The 26,067-nt window shown below is 36.2% G+C and overlaps 1 protein-coding gene and 1 pseudogene across 3 annotated transcripts in view; both read right to left on the minus strand.

Annotated features, from left to right (window-relative positions):
* LOC131751492 (CD302 antigen) overlaps nucleotides 1-26,067 on the minus strand; it is a 131,302-nt gene that overhangs the window by 32,955 nt on the left and 72,280 nt on the right. For 2 of the 3 annotated variants that reach the window (XM_059055354.2, XM_067026153.1), the window contains exons 28-35: nucleotides 25,321-25,437; nucleotides 21,735-21,929; nucleotides 19,231-19,457; nucleotides 17,580-17,748; nucleotides 13,620-13,769; nucleotides 7,060-7,182; nucleotides 5,646-5,813; nucleotides 1,783-3,702 (exon numbers count right to left, since the gene is read on the minus strand). In XM_059055354.2, coding sequence (XP_058911337.1) covers nucleotides 3,524-3,702; nucleotides 5,646-5,813; nucleotides 7,060-7,182; nucleotides 13,620-13,769; nucleotides 17,580-17,748; nucleotides 19,231-19,457; nucleotides 21,735-21,929; nucleotides 25,321-25,437 — 1,328 coding nt within the window. In that variant the 3' untranslated portion in view covers nucleotides 1,783-3,523. Of the gene's footprint in view, nucleotides 1-1,782; nucleotides 3,703-5,645; nucleotides 5,814-7,059; nucleotides 7,183-13,619; nucleotides 13,770-17,579; nucleotides 17,749-19,230; nucleotides 19,458-21,734; nucleotides 21,930-25,320; nucleotides 25,438-26,067 lie in introns of those variants that run through there. The other variant, XM_059055351.2, reaches the window with a different exon arrangement.
* On the minus strand, nucleotides 14,476-15,283 carry LOC136793659 (centrosomal protein of 57 kDa pseudogene; annotated as a pseudogene).

Consider the following 26,067-nt stretch of genomic DNA (forward strand, 5'->3'; position numbering starts at 1 on the left):
TAATGACTCTCCATCTCTCCCTGGCATCATCAACTTCTCTCTGTCCATCGTTTTTAGTTTTTGATGTGTTTTGTTTTCTTTCCTCTAAGCTTCTCAACCTGTGAATCTCTTTCTGCTCTCCTTTGGGAAAAAATCTTCTTCAACCCTTCTTCTCTCTCTAGCTATGGCCCATCTCTACATACTTCTCAAGATTTCATGTTCTCTATTTCCTAATTTCCCTTTCATTTTTCAGCTCACTCCCATCTGGATTCTGGTGATCTCCTGCATTTCCATTGGTTAAAATCACTAATGTTTTCCTGATTCCTGGATTCCAGTTTTATCTGACTTTGGCTCTTTGTTGTTTAGCAATTGGAGCAATATTGACTTGACCCTCCATTGTATTAAGAGGGTATTTGGCCAGGGAACCAGATACCCTCTTAGGACTTCTCAGGACTGATATCAACACACATAAGGTCCCCGGGGAGGGTCCTGGGCTGGGCATTGCTGAGCTCCCTTGTTGTGAGATAAGTTAGGCCTAGATAACTTTAGACCAAAACAGAGGGGAGTCCTCCTCTGTGAATTTAAGGTCCCCTAGGCCCAGGAACGGGAAAGATGGGATGAAGAGGAAAGGCTGATGAGGAAGACCAGTGAAGAGCCTCGTGCAGATAATCCAGAAAGCAAAAAAAGATAGAGGTCTGAATTAAGACAGCTGGCAATGGAGATAACCAGTTCATGAGAAGTGTGGGAAAAAATGGGCAGAATTGTTGGATTAGAGAGATGAGAAAGAGAGAATTTAAGGATGACTTCTGAGTTTCTAGCTTGGGAAACAAGGGGTATACTGTCTTCATATTAATTCAAGGAGAATATAAGAAGAACTGTTTGGGAGAATAGAAAAAAAGTCTCAAATTCTGCTTGTGATTAAGTTAGCTTGGGAAAAAAGAGATATAGGTGTATACTAAATTTGTTGAGATGTAATGTTGTGAAAATGTTTGAATTTAGAATATACAGGAAATCAGAGTTAACTTTATAGAGATCATGAGGTCTAATTTTTTAAAAAAGTCTTTGGTATATATAGTTAAAATTTGTCTTTTTAGATAAAAAGTTGTTGAGCAAAGACCTAACAATTAGGTCTTTGTTTCTCCAAGAGGGTTTTAGGATTAAATGAACCTAAGAGAAAGGAACCTGAATCTCTGGCTTTCCCTAGATTCAACTCAGCAGTGGGGTCAGGACTGGGGGTTGCCAACACTACAGCAGCCATTTGCAGGGGAGATCTCCCAGATAACGAAACATCTTGCCCTGGGATCAGGGAAGGGAACATGCTGTGAGAGGATAGTCATTGGTAGCACTTCTAAATTTGTCCCCTATACCTGATCATTGGGTGTATTTGCCTGCTTTTTTTTAGGTGCCTGGTTTTGAAATATCAATTTTGTCAGACCACATGTGGGTGTTGGATTAGTTAGGAAGATTGGAAAAAGTTGTCTTCAGTTCTGAGACATTTGGAACAGGGGAAATGAGGAAGGGAACACAATACAGGCAGTTCTGATCATGTTGAGAAGGACTTTCATGGAGATTGTTCAGTGGGAGTTAGAAATATGAACTTGGAACTAGATATGTGAATTACTGACTTAGAAGTGGTTGATGAATGTCGTGTGGTGGGAGGTGGGGTACTGGATCTCCTGAAGGGAGCACACAGAATGCGAAGCAAGTGCATCATAGGTGGAATCCCTCCTGATCCAGTAGTTTAAAGAAATGCTGAGTCAGAGGAATCAAAGAAGGAGCCTAAAATCAAACATTCAGAGATATAGGGATGATTACATTTATTCTTTTAAAAATGCACACAAAATCTTAAGGATGTGTTGCTTTACAATAGCCGGACACTATTTCTTGTCATGCTATATGCCTAACATAATAAAGCCCAATCTAGAGATTTTTTTTTCCCCAACAAGGATCGACAACACTTTTACTTAAAAAATAAAATGACTTTATTATGGCATCACTACTACATATACCTGTACTTTTTGCATCCAGTTTGTTTAGTTCTTTGAAGAAAGTCTTAACAACTAAAATTGTACAGATCATAGAGCAAGAGAATTCGTTTAACAAATTCAGTAAAAAATAGTTCAGGACAACTGTACTATAGAGTTTTAAACTATACTAAAGTTGTCTTAGAAATTTATTGACAATGTTATCATAGTATAAACACTCTAAATTTTAAAATAAATCTGTGGACTTTATACAAAAATATTCTAAAGTACAAGTATAAGTTAAACACTGAATAAAACATTCACCATATGCAGTAGAAGCTATTATTAAGAATATATTCTAGGTGGTAAAATTCAAAATGATAACCACAAGACTGTTTCCTAAACCATTCCTAATTTTAAATATTTTAGTAGTAATCACAAGGTTTATAGTTTCATGGTAAAATTTTCATTTTTACAAATGTGAGATACACAGTTACTTTCACAGGACTCTTTTCTCTTTAGCTTATGTAAAAAGGCAACAAAGTAATAAAAATTTCTTAGTCAGAAGTTGCAATACTATGTAAGTATATAAATTGTGATATTTTCAAAAAATCTTATCCTTAGCTGATTCCCTTTAAAAAGAAAACAGTTATATGTTGTACATAAAACAAAAAAACACATTTCAGAAAAATGTTAAGTACTAAATCTTTTTTAAAAGTCTTTTTTTAAAAAAAACTATGAACAGGGCTTCCCTGGTGGCGCAGTGGTTGAGAATCCGCCTGCCGATGCAGGGGACACGGGTTCGTGCCCCGGTCCGGGAAGATCCCACGTGCCGCGGAGCGGCTGGGCCCGTGATCCATGGCCACTGAGCCTGCGCGTCCGGAGCCTGTGCTCCGCAATGGGAGAGCCCACAACAGTGAGAGGCCCAAGTAACGCAAAAAAAACAAAACAAAACAAACAAAAAACAAAAACAAACGAACAAAAAACTATGAACAGAACAAAACATTTGCATTTAAATAATTTTGGTGTGAAATATCTTTGGAATAGTATAAGAAACTCTTGCCAAGAGGCACCATTTTGCTGTTTACATGTTTCACTGTTCAATAATTTCCCCCAAATGCTACAAATGACTATTTTAAAACAATGTTGATATTATTTACAGTTGTGGTTTTACCTTGAGGTACTAATTTTGCATTTGGCTCGGATGTTCTTAAAAGGTAGATCTGTGACCTAGTAATATGCCAGTTTTGATTTCCTAAGATGTTGTGTTAAAATACCATTAAAATATACATATCCTTATTACCAACCGCATTCTTACAGAGAAAAATGCACATTAAGTTTATTACCTCATGAACAATTTGGACTTTAGTTCCAGCTTTGGTTCCTTTTCATTCTATTAAGTAGAGTTATAAACATGGCATTTGTGGGTAACTGTAGATACCAGGATAGCAATTAAACAAAAAAAGAAAAAGTACTTAAGACTTCTATGTTGAAACAGAGTAAATACTGACACTGGGAAAATTTTAAATGGCTCATTTTTCCTAAACCATCAGTGCAAATTAGCAAACCTTTAGAAGAGTTTAGTCATGGAAAGAAGGAAGCATAATTTCATCTTCATTGGCTCCTTGTTGATACCGAACTGAAGAGAAGCCCACCCAGTGCAAACGGTTCCTTTTGAAAAGCAACCAGATCAATCCGCTGATGAGAGCTAAGAAACTTAGCACAGCAAATGTGATACCCATTCCTCTGTAATCAGGGCCTAGAAGAGGGAAAGGTTTGACAGTGGAGGAGAGAATATAAAAGTGATCATTATTGATTTTATACATTTGGCTCTACATCACATATGTAAACACTGTACCAATTAGATACAATAAGTACCTGACTGTTTCATAGTGTGAACACAATTCAAATTCATCATCAGACACTTAAGTGCTTTCTTTTCCAATTTAACTCTTTTCATTCAAATCCTCTTCATTGCTATAGCAATTTTCTTCCAGAGAAATTAAAGTGCTATCATTATTCTCACTTCCCTTCCCATCATCCCTTTGAGACCATCATTCCCAGTATATTACCTTACTTTGATAGCAAATTGCTAAAAGTTTTAAATGTTTGTGTTTGACTAGTGCCAAATAAAGTATTATTTGCTTTAAAGGAATTTAAGCCTTTATGATGACCTCATTTAGTTCCTTGCTATTCAATTTCAAACACTGTCCCAGGCCCCTGTCTACATGCTGTCCAGATGGACTCATTTTTTCCCATGGCTTTAATACCATCTCTATGCTGACCTCCCTTCTCTCTCATGTGGCCAAAGGCACACACTGCACATGCCATGTGGATAGCTCATCTCCACATGGATGGCTCAAAATGCCAAAACAGAACTCTTGGTTTATACCACTCTAACCCTGCTCCCGCCCCCCCCTCCACCGCCAAATCTTTTAGCCACTCTCCATTCCACTCAGAATGGAACCTGAACTCTTGACTCGGGATTCCAAAACTCGAAGTGTCTGGCACCTATCTACTTTGCAGCTCTTCCCTGAGCTCACAGCAAGTTGTTCTGTTTTAGGCTCTCTGCTCCAGCTGGCACCTCTGCCTGCTATGACTCCTTCCCTGGTCCACAAGGCCTTTCCAATCTCAGCTTCCATATCTCCTGCTCTAAGATGGCTTCTCTGATAACCTGATCTAGAGTAGTCAACCCCCTAGTCTCAATTATATAGAGTTTATAACTATTTGATATTTTCCTCTCTTTTAAAAATAGACCTGCTTTGTTGCTTATTATCTGTCTTCCTCCATTAGATTGTAAGCTCTGTGAGAAAAGGAATGTTATCTGTCTTGGACATGGGTATAGCCCCACACATAAAACAGATAATCTAAATATTTGCTGAATCAATGCATAAATATATAGATACTAGTCACCTAGAATCAGGGTTTTATTTTTAATATCTGTACACCAGACTGAACATTTTATGCTAATCTTTAAAAATGTTGATGTGAAAATTTTGGAATTTATTAAGATAAGATTTTTGTGGTTATTTTATGTATCAGTTATGATTAAATTGAAGTTCAAATTATGATTTCTTATAGATACTCAGGACATTTTAAGTAATTAAATAGTTTTGCATTGTTGTTAAATTATGAGTTTTATGGGAATGAGGAGAAAGGAAACTTACTGCAGAATTAGACCTTTGAGTGTTTACATGTTTGAACTATGGAATAAAATACATCTTAACATTTTCAAAGAAATGACCTCCCTAATACTTTGGCAGCTTCCATTTTTCTTAGGAAAGAATATACAAAGTTTGAACAGTTTAGCACTTTCCTTTGGGAGTCCTAGACAACTTATGCATTTACTGTCATTTGTAATCTATCTATTTTTCTGTTTTTTTTCTTTTTTTTTTTTAACATCTTTATTAGAGTATAACTGTTTTACAATGGTGTGTTAGTTTCTGCTTTACAACAAAGTGAATCAGTCATACATATACATATGTTACCATATCTCTTCCCTCTTGAGTCACCCTCCCTCCCACCCTCAATCTATCTATTTTTCTGAGGGAAAGAATCTATGAGTTAATCAAGATTGTTTGGATATACTCTAAGGACTAAGTACTTTAGGACAAAGTACAAAACTTTGCACATAATTGAATTCTACATTTATTTCCTGACCTATTCTGCAAAGTGTTCCTTAAGGACAGGTTACATACTTACCCAAGGGAACTGTGCAGACAACTCTTCCATAGCCACGTGAACATTCAACTTTTATCCAAGTTTCATTTGAAGCTAACAAAATGCTACATTGTCCACTGCCACTCTTAAATTTATTTGCCCATTTGACAAATGTCACTTTTGATCCATCAAACCAATTCCAGGACTGATCTAAAGAAAGAAATTAAGTATAACTATGGTTATTGCAACTAAATTACTAAGGTTAAAAGGTGCATGGTACATATAATTTATTTCCTTAGAACTGTGCTGTGCCACTATTTTAAAATGAAATTTATTGAAAGTAAAAAAAGTAAAATCAGTCCATCACCTGCACTTGCTGCATTTCAAGTGTTCAATAGCCATATGTGGCTAGTGATTACTACGTTGGACAGCGTAGATATAGAACAATTTCATCTCTGCAGGAAGTTCTATTAGACAGCACTGATGTAGAATATGGTGCTTTGATTAAAGTGCAGAATGCCTGAACATTTATCGTATGTCGGATAGACTTCTAAAGACCTGTATTCCTTTTCTCTTGCTCTCCGCCCCCCTCCCCCATTAAAAATCATTCCCAGTGTGCTGGTGGGCGAGGAAAGGTCCAGCAGGGTCCAAGAAGGCCTCCTTACCATGACTCCATTTTTGCTTTCCAGATAAGGTTGTACCACCTTGTGGTGATAGTATAAACACAATTTATAATTCATTTAGATGGCCAACTTTGAATTCACTGACTTTTTGACACATACTTAATATTCTGGAATTCACATTTATTTTAATTATTTAGAATTCAAATTTGCATAAAATGTGAAGCACACTTCCTATTCTTCTATCAAATTTGTACTCTTCATTCTTTATCAATTCCAAGTGCACTGAAACCCTCTATCTATTACACCTTATTGAAAAACTCTTCCACAAACCTTTCTGAACCAAATTTCTGCAATTTTACTAAGCTAGTATGAAAAAAAAAAATCACCATTCAGACTTAATTTAGCTCTATGGTAAAAAAATGTCCCAAGAGGGAAGGGAACACCAGGAAGATAACTTTCTGAATAACAGTTAAAAGCTACAAAAACACCGTGTGATAGACACTAGAAATCTAAGGGTTCCTGGTGGGGGACACGAGGGACACAGATATTGCCACAGGAGGAAAGAAAATTCTGTTGACCCAAGTATCTTAAGCCTCTAAAACAATGCCAGTTGGTTTAACCTGATTTTCTATTTCATTAGTGTTTCCATCATTACTAAGTCACTTGTTTATTCATTAGGAATTTATGAGCCTCTAAAACAGCAGACCTAGTTTATTCATTACTAAGAAGCATTCGAATTAGCCAACACTTGACATTCTTTAGTGAGGCTGACTTGGTATTTAGGACAAGTTAGAACTCTCTTTGCACACTGTACATACAGATATATCATTTACCGGCAGAAAGTTGAGATAATCCAAGCCAAACTCTCATGGTAATGTTATTATTTTCCCTCATCAGTCTGCTCACAAATTTATTCTCATCTTCATCCTTTATGGTAACGATAGTTGCAGAATGATCTGTTGAAGGAAAACAAACCCCAAACCAATTAGCTTTATGCAAACTAGGGAAGTGGTTTATTCTCAACCAGCCATTTGAAAAAAACTATCATGATCAAGATCACGAAGATATTCAAACTTGACACAGAATGTTCTTAAAATCTGATATTTACTTCAGATTTTTAAAAATATAACATTAATAGCTTCTAAAAAGGATAGTAATATTCTAGATTGAAACTTTGTACATAGAAATTTTACATTTCCTCAAAATGTTTACCTGGTAATATATATATATATATATATATATTTTTTTTTTGCGGTACGCGGGCCTCTCACTGTTGTGGCCTCTCCCGTTGCAGAGCACAGGCTCCGTACGCGCAGGCTCAGCGGCCATGGCTCACGGGCCCAGCCGCTCCGCGGCATGTGGGATCTTCCCGGACTGGGGCACGAACTCATGTCCCCTATGTCGGCAGGCAGACTCTCAACCACTGCGCCACCAGGAAAGCCCTACCTGGTAATATTTTTGGATCTTGGAACTACCTAACCAGGGAGACCTTTCTGTATGAACACCTAGTCATAATAATGGGGTATGTATTGGTAGAAGTCTGTGCTCCCCTAGAGATTTTCAACACTCTCTCCTCAACAACCAGTTCTGTATAATAGCTCAACTTTAACTTTGCTTCTGTTAAAATGAAAATAAAAGCAAATGGGTTTGGGATGTCAGAGAGCATTGGCCTTCCTTTTAATATTAATTTATACATAAGAGTACTTGGTCATCCATTGTAAGTTCCTAAATATAGTATGGCACTGAATGAGTGAGTATTCTTGAAGTTTGATAGGTTGCCCTAAACCCACAGAGATAACAGTGCTATCACCAGCATCAGGTAAGGGATAGAAACAAAATAATAACTAGACTTGGAAATCTATCCTAAATGGAATCAAATAGTCTTCAACCCAAACAAGCTTATCCATACTTGAACTAAAGCATTTCTTTTGTAGTGTGAAGTATTTAAAGGGCAAAGGAAAGCCTCTTCTCCTCTACAGATCACCAGAATGTGCAGGTACTTTACCTTGTTAAATACTACGTAATCCTGTAGAAAAGGTATTATTACTATTTTACAGATGTGGAAATGGAGGAGCAAGAAGATTAAGTAAGTTTGTCAGACTTTCATAGCTAGACAGCTTTAGAAATAGAAAGTCAATCTCAATCTTTCTAATGATAAGAATAGTTACGAATGCTCTCCATTTGCAGAGCTCTGTGATAAATTAGCACACATTATCCCATTTCATTCATTCCTACAACAACCCAACCTTCACCCAAACTTTGAAGTAAGTACTATTTTCATTCTCATTGTTCAGAGGCGAAAGAGAAACAATTATGTAGCTTCCACAATATCATTCAGCTTAGTTAGTATGGAAGCTGGGATTTGAACCCAGACCTGTCTGTCTCCAAGGCTCACGTGCTTAAATCCTACACTACAATGAAAGTAAACCTTTTTTCTCCTTTAGGAGCCAGAGGCTTCTGACTTTCAGAACATGTATAGAGAGCTCAAAATAGTTCCCATCATGTGTAACATGTATAACACACAACAGTTCCCACACAAAAGTTTCCATCATGTAGCTAAGCAGTAACAAGGAGATTTTTAAAGCAGTAAAGTGTCTCCACAAGTTAGTAAAATAAATAAGATAAATGTCAACTGCCTGCCTAAATTGAGACCCAAGGATGCAGGTACTTGAAATATTCTAGGTGGTCTCCCTAGAAGTCATTTCACAGTTTGACTACCCACCAAGTTTCTCATGGGAGGGAGTCAATCACTGCTGCTCTTTCATTTTAGTTAAATCTGAAGACAAAAAGTACTGTCCCTTATAGTGTTCAGAGGTGTGGGCCATCCCTTTTGCAGAACGGATGAACAACCCATGCTCCTTAGACTTTGTTACCCTGGTCAGGCTAAGCTTAGTTATTAATGACTAGCTAATGAAAAATCTATAATTTTGTATTTACTGCTTAACCAACTTTACAAAATATCAGCTTCTTAATCCTTTCATTTAAGCATATCTAGCTATATTTAAAATGGTTTCATTTGTCAGTATTTTCACATAATAGTTTACTTAGCAATTTTTTATTCTATTTCTTCCTACTTACTTTTATTTACCATGTACTTACTGTTAAATTGATCATTTTTTAAAAACATCTTTATTGGAGCAAAATTGCTTTGCAATGTTGTGTTAGTTTCTGCTGTATAACAAGGTGAATCAGCTATATGCATACGTATATCCCCATATCCCCTCCCTCTTGCGTCTCCCTCCCACCCTCCATATCCGACCCCTCTAGGAGGTCACAAAGCACTGAGTTGATCTCCATGTGCAATGTGGCTGCTTCCCACTAGCTATCTATTTTACATTTGGTAGTGTATATATGTCCATGCCACTCTCTCACTTCGTCCCAGCTTACCCTTCCCCCTCCCTGCATCCTCAAGTCCATTCTCTACGTCTGTGTCTTTATTCCTGTCCTGCCCCTAGGTTCGTCAGACCTTTTTTTTTTTTAGATTCCATATATATGTGTTAGCATATAGTATTTGCTTTTCTCTTCCTGACTTACTTCACTCTGTATGACAGACTCTAGGTCCATCCACCTCACTACAAATAACTCAATTTCATTTCTTTTTATGGCTGAGTAATATTCCATTGTATATATATGCCACATCTTCTTTATACATTCATCTGTCGATGGAGACTTAGGTTGCTTCCATATCCTGGTTATTGCAAACAGAGCTGCAATGAACACAGAGGTACATGGTTCTTTTTGAATTATGGTTTTCTCAGGGTATATGCCCAGTAGTGGGATTGCTGGGTCATACAGTAGTTCTATTTTTAGTTTTTTAAGGAACCCTCCATGTTGTTCTCCATAGTGGCTGTATCAATATACACTCCCACCAATAGTGCAACAGGGTTCCCTTTACTCCACACCCTCTCCAGCATTTATTGTTTGTAGACTTTTTGACCAGTGTGAGGTGATACCTCATTGTAGTTTTGATTTGCATTTCTCGAATGATTAGTGATGTTGAGCATCCTTTCATGTGTTTGTTGGCAATCTGTCTTTGGAGAAAGACAGATTTGTCTATCTTCTTTGGAGAAATGTCTATTTAGGTCTTCTGTCCTTTTTTGGATTGGGTTGTTTGCTTTTTTGATACTGAGCTGCATGAGCTGCTTGTATATTTTGGAGATTAATCCTTTGTCAATTGCTTCATTTGCAAATATTTTCTCTCATTTTGAGGGTTGCCTTTTCGTCTTGATAATGGTTTCCTTTGCTGTGCAAAAGCTTTTAAGTTTCATTAGGTTCCATTTGTTTATTTTTGTTTTAATTTCCATTTCTCTAGGAGGTGGGTCAAAAAGGATCTTGCTGTGATTTATGTCATAGAGTGTTCTGCCTATGTTTTCCTCTAAGAGTTTTATAGTGTCTGGCCTTACATTTAGGTTGTTAATCCATTTTGACTATTTTTGTGTATGGTGTTAGGGAGTGTTCTAATTTCATTCTTTTACATGTAGCTGTCCAGTTTTCCCAGCACCACTTATTGAAGAGGCTGTCTTTTCTCCATTGTATATTCTTGCCTCCTTTATAGAAAATAAGGTGACCATATATGCATGGGTTTATCTCTGGCCTTTCTATCCTATTCCATTGATCTATATTTCTGTTTTTGTGCCAGTACCATACTGTCTTGATTACTGTAGCTTTGTAGTATAGTATGAAGTCCAGTAGCCTGATTCCTCAAGCTCCATTTTTCTTTCTCAGGATTGCTTTGGCTATTCGGGGTCTTTTGTGTTTCCATACAAATTGTGAGATTTTTGTTCTAGTTCTGTAAAAAATGCCAGTGGTAGTTTGATAGGGATTGCACTGAATCTGTAGATTGCTTTGGGTAGTATAGTCATTTTCACAATGTTGACTCTTCCAATCCAAGAACATGGTCTATCTCTCCATCTATTTGTATCATCTTTAATTTCTTTCATCAGTGTCTTATAGTTTTCTGCATACAGGTCTTTTGTACCCTTAGGTAGGTTTATTCCTAGGTATTTTATTCTTTTTGTTGCAATGGTAAATGGGAGTGTTTCCTTAATTTCACTTTCAGATTTTTCATCATTAGTGTATAGGAATGCAAGAGATTTCTGTGCATTAATTTTGTATCCTGCTACTTTACCAAATTTGTTGATTAGTTCTAGTAGTTTTCTGGTAGCATCTTTAGAATTCTCTCTATATAGTATCATGTCATCTGCAAACAGTGACAGCTTTACTTCTTCTTTTCTGATTTGGATTCCTTTTATTTCTTTTTCTTCTCTGATTGCCGTGGCTAAAACTTCCAAAACTATGTTGAATAAGAGTGGTGAGAGTGGGCAGCCTTGTCTTGTTCCTGATCTTAGAGGAAGTGGTTTCAGTTTTTCATCATTGAGAATGATGTTGGCTGTGGGTTTGTCATATATGGCCTTTATGTCATATATGTTGAGGTAGGTTCCTTCTATGCCCACTTTCTGGAGAGTCTTTATCATAAGTGGGTGTTGAATTTTGTCAAAAGCTTTTTCTGCATCTATTGAGATGATCATATGGTTTTTCTCCTTCAATTTGTTAATATGGTGTATCACATTGATTGATTTGCATATACTGAAGAATCCTTGCATTCCTGGGATAAATCCCACTTGATCATGGTGTATGATCCTTTTAATGTGCTGTTGGATTCTATTTGGTAGTATTTTGTTGAGGATTTTTGCATCTATATCCATCAGTGATATTGGTCTGGTATTTCCTTTTTTTGTAGTATCTTTGTCTGGTTTTGGTATCAGGGTGATGGTGGCCTCGTAGAATGAGTTCGGGAGTGTTCCTCCCTCTGCTATATTTTGGAAGAGTTTGAGAAGGATAAGTGTTAGCTCTTCTCTAAATGTTTGATAGAATTCGCCCGTGAAGCCATCTGGTCCTGGGCTTTTGTTTGTTGGAAGATTTTTAATCACAGTCTCAATTTCAGTGCTTGTGATTGGTATGTTTATATTTTCTATTTCTTCCTGGTTCAGCCTTGGAAGGTTGTGCTTTTCCAAGAATTTGTCCATTTCTTTCAGGTTGCCCATTTTATTGGCATGTAGTTGCTTGTAGTAATCTCTCTTGATCCTTTGTATTTCTGCAGTGTCAGTTGTAACTTCTCCTTTTTCAGTTCTAATTCTGTTGATTTGAGTCTTCTCCCTTTTTTTCTTGATGAGTCTGGCTAATGCTTTATCAATTTTGTTTATCTTCTCAAAGAACCAGCTTTTAGTTTTACTGATCTTTCCTATTGTTTCCTTCATTTCTTTTTATTCCTGATCTGATCTTTGTGATTTCTTTCCTTCTGCTAACTTTGGGGTTTTTTTGTTCTTCTTTCTCTAATTGCTTTAGGTGTAAGTTTAGGTTGTTTGAGATTTTTCTTGCTTCTTGAGGTAAGAGTGTATTGCTATAAACTTCCTTCTTAGAACTGCTTTTGCTGCATCCTGTAGGTTTTGGGTCGTCGTGTTTTCATTGTCATTTATTTCTAGGTATTTTTTTATTTCTTGTTTGATTTGTTCAGTGATCTCTTGCTTATTTAGTAGTGTATTGTTTAGCTTCCATGTGTTTGTATTTTTTACAGGTTTCTTCCTGTAATTGATATCTAGTCTCATAGCATTGTGGTCAGAAAAGATACCTGATATGATTTCAATTTTCAATTTTCTTAAATTTACCAAGGCTTGATTTGTGACCCAAGATATGCTCTATCCTGGAGAATGTTCCATGAGCACTTGTGAAGAAAGTGTATTCTGTTGTTTTTGCATGGAATGCCCTATAAATATCAATTAAGTCCATCTTGTTTAATGTGTCATTTAAAGCTTATGTTTCTTTATTTTCATTTTGCATGATCTGTCCATTGGTGAAAGTGAGGTGTTAATGTCCCCTACTATTATTGTGTGACTGTCGATTTCCCCTTTTATGGCTGTTAACCTTTGCCTTATATATTGAGGGGCTCCTATGTTGGATGCATAAATATTTATAATTGTTATATCTTCTTCTTGGATTAATCACTTGATCCTTATGTAGTGTCCGTCTTTGTCTCTTGTAACAGTCTTTATTTTAAAGTCTATTTTGTCTGATATGAGAATTGCTACTTCAGCTTTCTTTTGATTTCCATTTGCATGGAATATCTTTTTCCATCCCCTCACTTTCAGTCTGTATGTGTCCCTAGGTCTGACACTGATCATTTTTAATGGCTATTTCAATAGTACATTGAGCTCATATATCACAAAATACTTAACCATTTCCCCACCACTAGGCAATTGGGTAATAATGCTATTATAATTAGTGAGTGCTTTAGAAATATTTTCAAAAATATAATCTTTGTTTTAAAGGGTTTTTTTAAGAAAAATTCCAATGATTAAATTACTGAGTCAAAGAAAGTCAACACACTTTAACTTACCAAGCTCTGAACAAAACCGTCTGGCTTCTGAGAAACTGTGCAATGCCTGATCAGACGTGTAACAGTGGTCCCTGTACTGAATCCACTGTGACTCATTCCCTTTTACTGCTGGACATCTTGATGAGTATGTATGAGAAGACACCTCTTTAGCTGTAAAAATGTTAGACATAACTGTGAAATGCACAGAAAAAAATGAGTGACTTTTAAAGTCTCATTAAGTGTCACTGACACTGTGGTTGACATTGTGGTTCCTGTGGGTAAGAAGCATTCAACTCAATACACATCAGAGAGAGCTACAGCCCACACTGTATGAGTATGCATTCTTGTTAGTTTTTGGAATACCATTTTTAAAACTGAGAATACAGAAGAAAGTACTTAGCCCTCTAAGATGAATTTATACTAAAGTAAAAACAGTTGGAAAGACAGATTGGGAGAAGAAGAAGAGACAGCCTGGGTAGACCTGTAACTACTTTGAAATTATTATTTCAATTTTTATTTAAATTTCTTTATTTCTTTGGATTCCTTTTTATAGTAATAATAAAAACGTTGTTGAACCTTGCCATAAAAAAAAAAATCACACCCACAAGTGAAAATTTGGTAATTTGTTTTCAAAGCACAACAGATCAGCACAGCAAAATCTGTCTCAAACAAAAACAGTAAGTGTGGCTTCGCAGTGCTTAACAATTTCCCTTGTTTCCATTTAAACTCTTTAATTTTTAATTGTGCTGTGTAACACAAGAAGCCTGTGTAATGAAGCCTGTGCCCCTTAAGGCCATTGTTAATTCCAACAGAAGAGAGTATGAGAACTGGAAAGTAAATTGCTGGCATCCTGTTGGTGGGGTACAGATTATCTGAATCAAATATCTGACCTCGTATGGCCAGTAATCTCAACACAAACCATTGTTCTGTATGCATTATGTATGGTCTGCATAGCCTTCAGTCACTGAAGGCCTTTTCTGCTTTGTTCTCCTCCTCAGAGTTTGCTAGAATTCTTTTTATTTATGATCCCTATGCTTCCAGAAGAATGGCTGCTGTCCTTTCCTTCTTCATCAAGAGACTTCAGGATGGCTCTCCATTCCTCCTGCTTCTCTACCCTCTGTTTCTCCACCTGGGCTTGTTCTTTTTTGAAATCTAGTTATTTGATTGGCTTCTGCCTCCATACTTCCCACTAATGCCACTAGTTTGAGTTCTAAGTCTTCCTTCAGTTTGACAATTGATTACTCCTGGGTAAGTTTCCTAGTTGCAGATGACATTTGGTCATCTGCAAATTCATCTGCAAAGTCTGTAAGACTTGTGACAATTCTTCATTAATGCTGCCAGAGGAGGAAGACGGTACTAGCAAGCTCTTGATTCTACCACATTGTGAATATAGTTTCTTTGCCAAAAATATACAGCTGACTACTCCTTCATTGCACAGGCAGTAATGTGTGTTGCTTCATTAGATGCAAAACGTGTTGAACATTGGCTACCAATGCATGGCTAGGACAAGTGGACTTTTATGAATGGGCTGGCTTTAAAAAAATTCTTCTTACACTGGGAACATATGGAAATGCCTTATCTTCAAAGTCTTTGTTTCTAGCCCAGGCTGCAACTGGGCTGTTTTAGACTACATACATTTTCTTTCCTTACTGTTCTTCATGAAGTTTTGCTTCCAACTCTTGCATTATGGGAAGTTTGTTATATTCCTGTCAAGAAGATTCAACTTTTTTGAATGGGGTAAAATACACGCAACATAAAATTTACCACTATAACTATTTTTAACTGTACCCTTCAGTGGCATTAAGTACATTCACATTATTGTGCAAACATCACCACCATCCACCTCCAAAATTTTTTCATCTTGCAAAATTGAAACTTTGTTTCCATTAAATAATAACTCCTCATTCCTCCCTCCTCCCTGCAACCACCATTCTACTTTATGTCCCTGTGAATTTGGCAACTCTAGGTACCTCATATAAGTGGAATCATACAGTATTTGTCCTTTTGTGACTGGCTTATTTCACTAAGCATAATGTCTTCAAGGTTCATCCATGTCACATTATGTGTCAGAATTTCCTTTCTTTTTAAGGCTGAATAATATTCCACAGGATGTACACAGCACATTTTGCTTATCCATTCATCTATCAATGGACACTTGAGTTGCTTCTACCTTTTGGCCATTGTGAATAGTGCTGCTATGAACATGGTTTTACAAATATCTGTTCGAGTCCCCGTTTTCACTTCTTTTGGGTACATACCCAGATGTGGGATTGCTGGATCATACAGTAATCCTAGGTTAATTTTTTTTTTTTTTTGAGGAACGCGGGCCTCTCACTGTTGTGGCCTTTCCTGTTGCGGAGCACAGGCTCCGGACGCACAGGCTCCACGGCATGTGGGATCTTCCCGGACCGGGGCACGAACCCGTGTCCCCTGCATCGGCAGGCGGACTCTCAACCACTGCGCCACCAGGGAAGCCCCTACATTAAATTTTTGAGTCATCATCATACCATTTTCTACAGTGGCTACACACCATTTTATAGTCCCACCAGCAACGCACAAGGGTTCCAATTTCTCCACATCCTCACCAATACTTGTTATTTTCTTTTTAAGATCCAGTTTAAGTTTGCACTTGTATTCGTTTCCCAGGGCTGCCATAATAAATGAGCACAAACTTGGTGACTTAAAACAACAGAAATTTATTCTCTCATAGTTCTGGAGACCAGAAGTCTGAAAATAAGGTGTTAGCAGGGTTGGTTCTTTCTAGAGGCTCTGAGGAAGGATCTGTTTCATGCCTCTCTCCTAGGTTCTCGTGGTTGCTGGCAATCTTTGGCTTGTAGCTGCATCACTGCAATCTCTGCCTCTGTTATCAAATGGCCTTCTTCCTGTGTGTCTGAGTCTTTCCTCTGATAAGAACACCAGTCATTGGATTTAGGGTCCATCCTAATCCAGTATGACCTCATCTTAACTAACTAACTCTGTAAAGACTATTTCTAAATAAGGTCACATTCTGAGGTTCTGGGTGGACATGCATTTTGGGGCACACCATTCAACCCAGTACATCACTGAATTTGTGTCTGAGCTGTTGTCATTCTCCTTCATCCTATAAAGTCTGTTTCTCTAACCCAGATGTCCTCTCCATTTCTACATGCTTTATCATATTTCTCATGTGTTTCAATTATTTTTCTGAAAGATTAATTTTCTGTACCTAACAACTAAGATGTCAGTTCTTGATTGTGTCTTTATTCTTCATTCTCTATATCATTCTCCTTTTCTTGTATTCACTTGTATATCTAGATAAGGTGTTCACATTTTCTTCTGCTTAAATCTGTTGAAATTCCAAATGTTAAATCTTCTCTTGAGGATTCTTCAGAGCAGAAAATATGGTAAAAGCACCGAGAACCAGAAGCTTCCGATAACCACATGGCCACCATCTCGTGGCCTCTGCAGCTTGTGCTGTAGCTTCTTATGCTCTTCAGCATGATTTACACTCCACCCACCATGGACGACCCCAGGTCCAGCCCCGGATGGAAGGGGCTCTTTCCTTAGATTTTAAGGATCCTATGTGTTTGGAAAACGTTTAGTTACACAAAACATTTCTTTACTACAGAAACTCTTTACTATAGAAACTTTCAGAGCCATCAATATGGTAAATCACAGAGGTATTTCCCAAATTTCTATGCTGTGGAACCCTTTTTTAAAAGGAGCATCTCAGCCTTTGAAAAATTGCAAAGTGAAATTAAAATTCTCAAATTCTAGAGTAAAACTCATCTAGTGACGGAACAATTGAAAATCTTTGAGAACAAATTCCCTGAATGGGCATATCATATTTGTTTCTCTTCACAAAGTATCAAAATTATTTTGATAGGACTTGTGAATAAACCTATTTAAAATCTACAAAAAGTTCCTTTGAGTATTTAATCATGTGCATAAAATAAATGTCATGTTTTAGTAAATATACAGTTATTTGAAATCAAGTCTTACATTTTGTAGGTTTATAACAAATAGCACCATCCTTAACAGAGTTGCATTTTTCATGTTTCCAAATTCCTTTTGGATCCAAGACAACACAATTTCCGGCAGATTTTTTATCTTTCCATGGGATATAGTCAAAGGCACTGCCATCAGACCATTCAAAACTTGATTCACTTCCCTGTGTTAAGAATAATAGAGATAACTTGAATTCAGATGTATGACTTCAAAAAGAACATTAAGAAGAACATGCATGCTTTAAACAATACAGGGATGGAGTGTCAATTATTTGCTTACAAGTATTGTAGATCTGGACCTACTTGTAAAATCAGGGATTTTTTTTTTTTTTTCAATACGCGGGCCTTTCACTGTTGTGGCTTCTCCTGCTGCGGAGCACAGGCTCTGGACGCACAGGCTCAGCGGCCATGGCTCACGGGCCCAGCCATTCCGTGGCATGTGGGATCTTCCCAGACAGGGGCATGAACCCATGTCCCCTGCATCAGCAGGCGGACTCTCAACCACTGCGCCACCAGGGAAGTCCCAGGGATTTATTTTTGATGCATTGATTTGAGACATTTGCTCTGGCATAATTTAAATAGGACTTTAAATTTAGACAGGGTTACTATACTCTATCTCTAGATTTTTTTTTTTTTAAAGGATGAGTTTATATAACACTTGAAATTAAATGACATGCAAATGTCTTCCATTTGTCACAATTACAGATTTACAGTCTCAACCTTCACATTATTCTAAATATTGTCTTTTATGTTGTATAGTTTTGTGGTTTGTGTTTCTGGTTAGATTTTTTCACATTACAGAAGTCATCAAGCAGCAGGGGTCTGGAAGAGAAAAATACTTCCCAAGAAACTCATACGAGAAGATTAGTTTTGACTTGACCTCGATTCTATAATCCTAATTTGCCATCCTTTTATTTTCCCCACTTTGTTCTAAAGATTATTTAAATTAGGCCTTCAATTCTAATCTCAATAGATGTCTATTTTTTGTATACTAGACATCATTATCAGTACATGAATATACTAATTAATAGGGTTCGAATAGTGGTACAAAAGATGTGTTTACCTGCAGAAGATTATTTTAAAATAGTGTTAATTTCTAGGGGAAAGCGGGGAGAAAATATACATCTATTAGTCCTAATGTTAAGAGTTTTACTTGGCACCTTATACAGTATAAATTTTGTGCTAATAATCCTCTATTAAGGAAAATATTATCACCCCAATTTTACAGTTGAGGAAATAAGCTTGCAAAGGTTTAATAACTTGCTTGTGATCACCCAACATGTAAACAGAAGACCTGTTACTCATATTGGAACTCAGGTTTTTCTGATCCTGTGCTATTCCCTTTTTACCAGCTCTCCAACTGGTCTATGCCACATAGGTTACAGGGGTGTCGTTGAGACATTAATCTACTAAGCCCCTGGGATGGCTTGGCAGTGTCTAGGGCAGCTGCAGTCCTGGCCATTTGCCTAGCTCACTCTATAAATATATATTTCCATTTGTTCTATGTTGTGAAAAGATAGAAAGCACTATGGTATGCAAATGTAATCCGAGGGCTTAATCTGATGTTATACTTTGAATTAATATTTTATGTTCAAATTTGCAACCCTCTTATTTGGAAAATTTCTGGAAAACAAAACAGGACTTACATCATGACTTGAGAGCCCAACCCATAGTGGAAATCCATCGCGCTTTACGATATCTTCCAGAAAAAGCTGGCCATTTTGGTCATGAACACTTGCCAAATGACCTCCACTTTGAGAACATGTATTTAATGCTTCATACCATGTTACCCTTTTTTGAATAACATTATAAATACCATCTTTATGTGGAATAAACCGTGGCAGAGTAGTATTATCGTCTTCCTTGTAGTCAACTGTAATATTTAAATTAAAAGTGTTAGTGAGTAAATTTAAATTATTCAAAATACATATTTTGGGTAAGGTTGGATATGCAATCATTTCAAAAGTTAAATAAAACTGGGCCTCTTATTAATAAGGGAGGTCAAATGCATACTTTCTTTTTCTTATAGCCACAGCATATATATTAGACTCTTAACTATTATAATTGTCTGAGCAATTAAAAAAAGGCATAAACATTGTCTTTTATTTAAGGAACTCACATATTAGTTGGGCACAGAAAACAACAACACCTGAAATGAGGGCAAAACAATTAAGCACTAAAATATGTGTGACTGACTAGAGAAAGAGAGAGTCACCTGAATTAAGGGAGTCAGAAAACCTGCTTGATAAATTAGATCTCCAGACTTTAGGTTAGCTGAAATTAGGACTAAAAAGAAATAAGGTAACCAGAAAGTCAGCTAAAAACAAACAACAGTAATAACAAAACCACAATGATGAGGGTATTTCAAAGAGACACAGAAGCCAAGTAAAAGAGCTCCCAATGGCCAAATCTGAAACAATTTGAGCAAAATATTAAATAATATAGTCTATTAGATTATAACCCAAAGTATAAAATAAAGAACCATGAGCCTGTGCTGATATAAATAAATGACGAAATAAATTTTTTTTAATGGGAGAGAATAGACAAATCTCCTGTGTAGAATTCCAAGTAACTTATATAGATACTTCCCACCTCAGGAAAGTAGAGAATAACTCTCCGTTCCACAAGTAAGGACTGAGTATGGTAACTTCCTTACAAACAGTACGATATGGAAAGGGGGAAGAAGAGTAACTCTGCAGTGGAGAAAGCTAATGAACGTTACCTAGACCCAGGTGATCAAGGTTAAAATCAACAGTGATAAGTAAGTCATGCTGACAGCATATACCCTTCACAGGATGTGATGAGAATGACATTTTGCCTCTGTGGTTTTTTTCCCTAAACCCCAAACCCATAACCCCAGTTTAATCATAAGAAAAGCATCAGCCAACCCAAACTGAGGGACATTCTACAAAACACATGACCAGTGCTCCTTGAAATTGTCAAGAAAAGCAAGAAAATCTGAGAAACTATCACAGGTGAGAAGAACCTAAGGAGACATGATGACCAAGTGTAACATGGTATCCTGGATGAATTCTTGAACAGAAAACCAACATAAAGTAAAAACTAAGGAAATCTGAACAAGGTGTGGCCTTTAGGTAATAATAATTTACCAACATTGGTTTATTTGTTGTGACAAGTGTACATACTAATGTTAGATGTCAACAACAGGGGAAACTGGTTATGGTGTATATGGGAACTCTCTGTACTATCTTTGCGACTTTTCTGTAAATATAAAACTATTCTAAAATGAAAAGTTTATTTAAAAAGGGGGAAAAAAAGAAGGTAGAAGACATGACAGGAAAAAAACCACCTATAAATAAAGGTGCAAATAAGAATGAGTATACACTGTACATGGGACAGTGAAGAGACCAGCCTGACAGGAAAAGATACTTACTGAACCAAAAATGGGGAAAAAAATGGAGACTGGGAGAAAGTCTAGAATTTTAGAAGAGACTCTGGTTTCTAAAAAGTCTCAAAAGCTTACATGAACTCAAAGCAATTAATAATAGGGAATCCCTGGAGATTGTTGATGGAAACGGTGCATCAGAAAGTTATTCTGCAGGACTATAAAGGGAGAAAATGGGCCTGGATGCAACTGTGATGGGCTCCATGTTAGCAGAGGGCTTAGAGTAGTAACAGTTTTTAAGCTGTGAAAAATTTAAAACTGACATGCATTTAAAGATACAGGTATTTAAGGAATTAGGCAAGGTTGAGACATTCACTTTCAGCCTGGAATGTCAAAACTCTACCCAAACACACTTCCTTATTTACAGAAATCTTATCCATCCTTCAAGGCTCAACCAAGTTTTTCCTCCTCCTCAGTACATTCTGTTTTCATTATTCCTGTTTTCATTGGTCTCTTTTGACTTCCCAACAAATGTAAGCCTGTACCAAATAACCTAAGACTAACCTGCATAAAACAGTGATGAACATTTAATGCTGTCTCCCCAACTAGATTTTATTCCTTGAGATCAAGACCATGACACCAGGGAGTGTGTCTTTTTCTTCCTCTGTGACGTCTACAGCGCCTCTCATAGGACTGAATACAAGGGAGCCACTCAAAAAGTACAACTGCTTGATTCCCGCTAGTGAAGCTAATGACTTTACACTCTCTTTCCCTGGAGTAGAAACTCTACATTAGCATACGTACCCATTTCAATTTTGCAAGCCAGAATGCTGTGCTGGTGAAAGTAAAGTATGTCTTCAACAACATTAAAGGTTTGAATATCCCAGAAGCCATCAGTATTCAAGCCAGCAAAAAACTTGCCATTTTTTACAGCTGGTCTTCCTGATCTCCAGTGTGTATATGACAGCGTGGTCTTATCAGACCACATGAGAGAATTATCTAGAAAAGAAACACTTTTTTCTACGCTTAGAGATTAAATCAAGACTTGAATTACACTTATTAGGTTAATATTTCAAAATCAACGAATTTTCTTTCTTATTTCACCACCTTCTAAAAGGTTGTATAATTATGTGTATCTCTCTAAAATATTTTCTAATTATAACAGTAAACCATGCTTATTTTTAATAAAGTACACATTATAAACATGAAAATTAAAATTTACGTATCATTCTACTATCCTGAAATAACTTTACATTTTGTTATTTTTTTATCCAATATTCATTTTTTCCTACATATATGTTTAATTGTAATGGAAATTAACATAATTATTTTATTAAAAAGATTAACATGTATAAAACTAGTGATAGAAACCTCTTCTCTGGACCTAAACTGTGCACAATTTATGTCGATTGATTTTTGACAAGGGTGACAAGACAATTCAATGGGGAAAGAATAGTTCCTGGGACAACAGGATATCTACATGCAAACAAATGAAGTTGGACCTTCTCCTTTCACCATACAAAAAACTCAAAATTGATCACAGACCTACATGTAAGAGCTAAAACTATAAAACTCTTAGAAGAAAACACAGGAGTATGTCTTCATGAGCCTAGGATAGGCAAAGTCGATAGACACAAGTGATAAACTAAAAAATAGACAAACTGGGCTTCATTAAAATTTTTAAAGTTTTTATGCTACAAATTATACTACCAAGAAAGTGTTGAGAGAAAATGTTTACAAATCATTTCTTTGACAATGGACTTATATCCAGAATACATAAAAATGCTTAAAACTCAATAATAAAAAAGGGAAATAATTTTAAAAATGGGACAAGGATCGGGATATAGATTTCTCCAAAGATAACATACAAATAGTCAATAAGCACACGAAATGATGTTTAACATCATTAAGCAATAGGGATATGAAATAAAAACCTCAATGAGATACCACTTCATACCCACTGGAATGGCTATAATCAACATAACAGATAAAAGCAACTGTTGGCATGATATGGAGAAACTGGAACCCCTAATGGAAAATGGTACAGCAGCTTTGGAAAACCGTCTGTTAGTTCTTCAAAGGGTTACACAAAGACTCAGCAATTCCCCTCCTAGGTATATACCCAAGAGAAACAAAAACATATATCCACATAAAAACTTGTAGATGAATGTTATTCATAATAACGAAAAAAGTGAAAACCTAAATACTCATCAACTAATGAATGGATAAATAAAATGTGGTATATCCATACAGTGGGATATTATTCAGCCAGAAAAGGAATGATACTTGCTACATGCATAAACCTTGAAACCATTATGCTAAGTGGAATAAGCCAGTCACAAAATAGTCACATATTATTTGATCTCACGTACATGAAATGTCTAGAGTAGGCAATCTGTAGAGACAGAAAATAGATCAGTGGTTGCTGAGGGTTGGGAGAGGGCATGGGGAATGAGGAGGGACTGCTAATGGGTATGATGTTTCTTCGGGGGATAGTGATAGTTTCACAACCCCGTGACTATACCAAAAGCCACTAAATTGTACACCTTAAATGGCTGAATTGTATGCTACGTGAAATACCTTACTAAAGTTTTTGGTAAAACAAGTTGCTAGGCCTATTAAAATTATGAATTGGTATGAAGAGTGATGTCATTATTACCTACACATACTCCTTGTTGTCCTGGTTATTTCTTCCCTTCACTGATTACCATCTCCCAAGGCATTCTACCTAAACATCTGCCTGCAGCCATGATACACAAGAAATATGGTACATATGATTTGGTTCTTGCTTGCTGCTTTATATCACCTCATGTCTTTGGTCCCTCTTTCCCTCTCCCCAAATGTTAATAAAGTTACAATTTTCTGGCCAATGCAATGGGCAATGGTATATTTCTAACGCTGTTATAACAAGAGTTACTTTTTCACTTGGCTTGAAATATCTCTCAGTTGACACATGGCTTCTCCTAGTAATTTCTATTCGTGGCCCTACTTTTGAAGAGTCAAAACTTTAAAAAAAACAGAATGCTTTGTATAGGTGGTATGTACAATTAAACAGTATTTAAGCATATTTACGTGATAAAAAACCGCTATGGATATAAATTAAGCCAGTAAGAATTTGTTTTAAGCCAAATTTACTGTTTGCTGGAAATATCTTTCTATATGTCTCTCATATGTCTGTATATTTTAATAGAAGTTTTGTTACAACTACATCTTATAAAAGAAGTTAAGATGATTAAAAGAAAGCCTACAGATCTGAAAATGCTTTTCAGAATACATTTTCAGTTGTTTCTGATAATATAACTAACAAAGTACAGCAAAGGGTACAACTGAAATCTCTAACTATATCCTGGGAATAGTTTCTGTTGCTCCACATGGGATCACTGTTTCCTCAGTCACTTTCAGGTAAAACCTGGGAACTTTCTACCTAGTTCCTCTCCATTTTTTTCCATTCCTAAATTTAAGCGTATTCAAGCATCATTAGAGAAAAGAATTGGGCAACTAAGTCCTACCATGATGAACTCATCTTCAGCTGGCAACCCAGTCTTACCCATTACTTGATAGCTTAATTTTTGTTAACTCATCTGCAAGCCATAAACATTTAAGAAAAACCTGAGTAATTCGAAGAAAGAGACAGGTTAGATAGCAAAGAGAAGACTATTTTTTAAATGGTCAGATTTGAGTAATTAAGTTTCTTTGCCTACCCTACCTCTAGCTATCATTGTCCTGTGCCCCTTATTAAGCCCCCTTTTTGGGGTGAATGTATGATTTTGATGCTTTATGCCCACACAGTGATTTTTTTCTAATTCCAAAACTTTATGATTTTCAGGACACCTCTAATTGAGTATCTTTGTAAATTGGTCTTATTTCCCCTATTATTAGAGTCTGTGCTTTAAAAAAATTTTCATAGCAATTATATCTTGAATTTGTGGCACTTGCAATCTCAAATATTCTATCCCATTGGCAGACTATGTGTCTCATTTTTCTAATGTATACCCCAAGCCAATGATATAAAACCAAAGATGCAACATTAGTAGAAGTGTATTTCTGTTCTCACTCATCCCACATACATAGAGATATAAACTAAGTATTGGAGATTTATGCAGGAGTGCAGTCATTTTAATTAGTCTTGTACTGCTAGAAGGGAGGGTGAAGAAAGGAAATTATTTTCCACCATTTAACTCTAAGCTTGGTGGTAAAGGCATTTTAGTGGCAGAGCAGAGACACAAAAACTGTCTTGGTATTTGTACTAAGTTATGCTAAGTGCATAATTATAATTTTGTATACTGATTAACATATACTCTGAAGAATATACTTTCACAGCTTGATAAACAAGTAGTTTATAATGAAACTTTGAATATAAATAGTGAAAACCAGTAGATTTACAACTTACTTTCATAAGTTATACCTAACATGACCCATGAAGCCATGTAATTGTAGTGTAGAAGCTGCTCAAGAACAAAGTTATTCTCTTTTTCATCTCGAATACTCAGAATATGTGATTTTGGATCTGTTAAATAAAAAAATAGTCAATAATTTAAATAATTAATTATTTAGAACACTTTGTTTGATAGTAATTTAGTAATTTTTATTTCCCAGTTTAACACACTCCAAAACTTAAACAATAGTAGAAAATAAGACATATAAATTAAAACTATCTTGTTGTACTAAATGAATAGGTTAAAATGTTTTCAAACATTTTGATCTTAAATTTGGTCTCACAGAATAGTGGGAAACTAGTAGCTGAGAGGAGAATTTGAAACATTGATTCACTTTACTTTTCCCCATTTAAGGCTTATTTTGAGTTGGTACAAATCCACCTATATTAATGACACACTGTCAAAGACTATAATAAATAAAAACCTCTTAGATGGGCTAAAAGACAGACCTTCCTTTTCCTTAGCGATCACTGTTATAACAGGAATTTAAAAGTTTAATATTTCCCAAAGTGTGTTCCTCAGGGGTTCCTCGGAAAAGAGGTACATTGAAAAAAACTTTACAAATTTTGGTTAACCAAAAGTAAACTAGTTCATTCATGTCAGTATTTCTTAAAGTATATGCTAATGCACATCTGATAATGTTTAAAAGGAAGTGAGGATGTGTAATATTTCTCATCCTTGTTCTTTAACTAAGGATCTTT

The sequence above is a fragment of the Kogia breviceps genome, chromosome 2 (assembly GCF_026419965.1).
Source record: "Kogia breviceps isolate mKogBre1 chromosome 2, mKogBre1 haplotype 1, whole genome shotgun sequence".
Classification (NCBI taxonomy): domain Eukaryota; kingdom Metazoa; phylum Chordata; class Mammalia; order Artiodactyla; family Physeteridae; genus Kogia; species Kogia breviceps.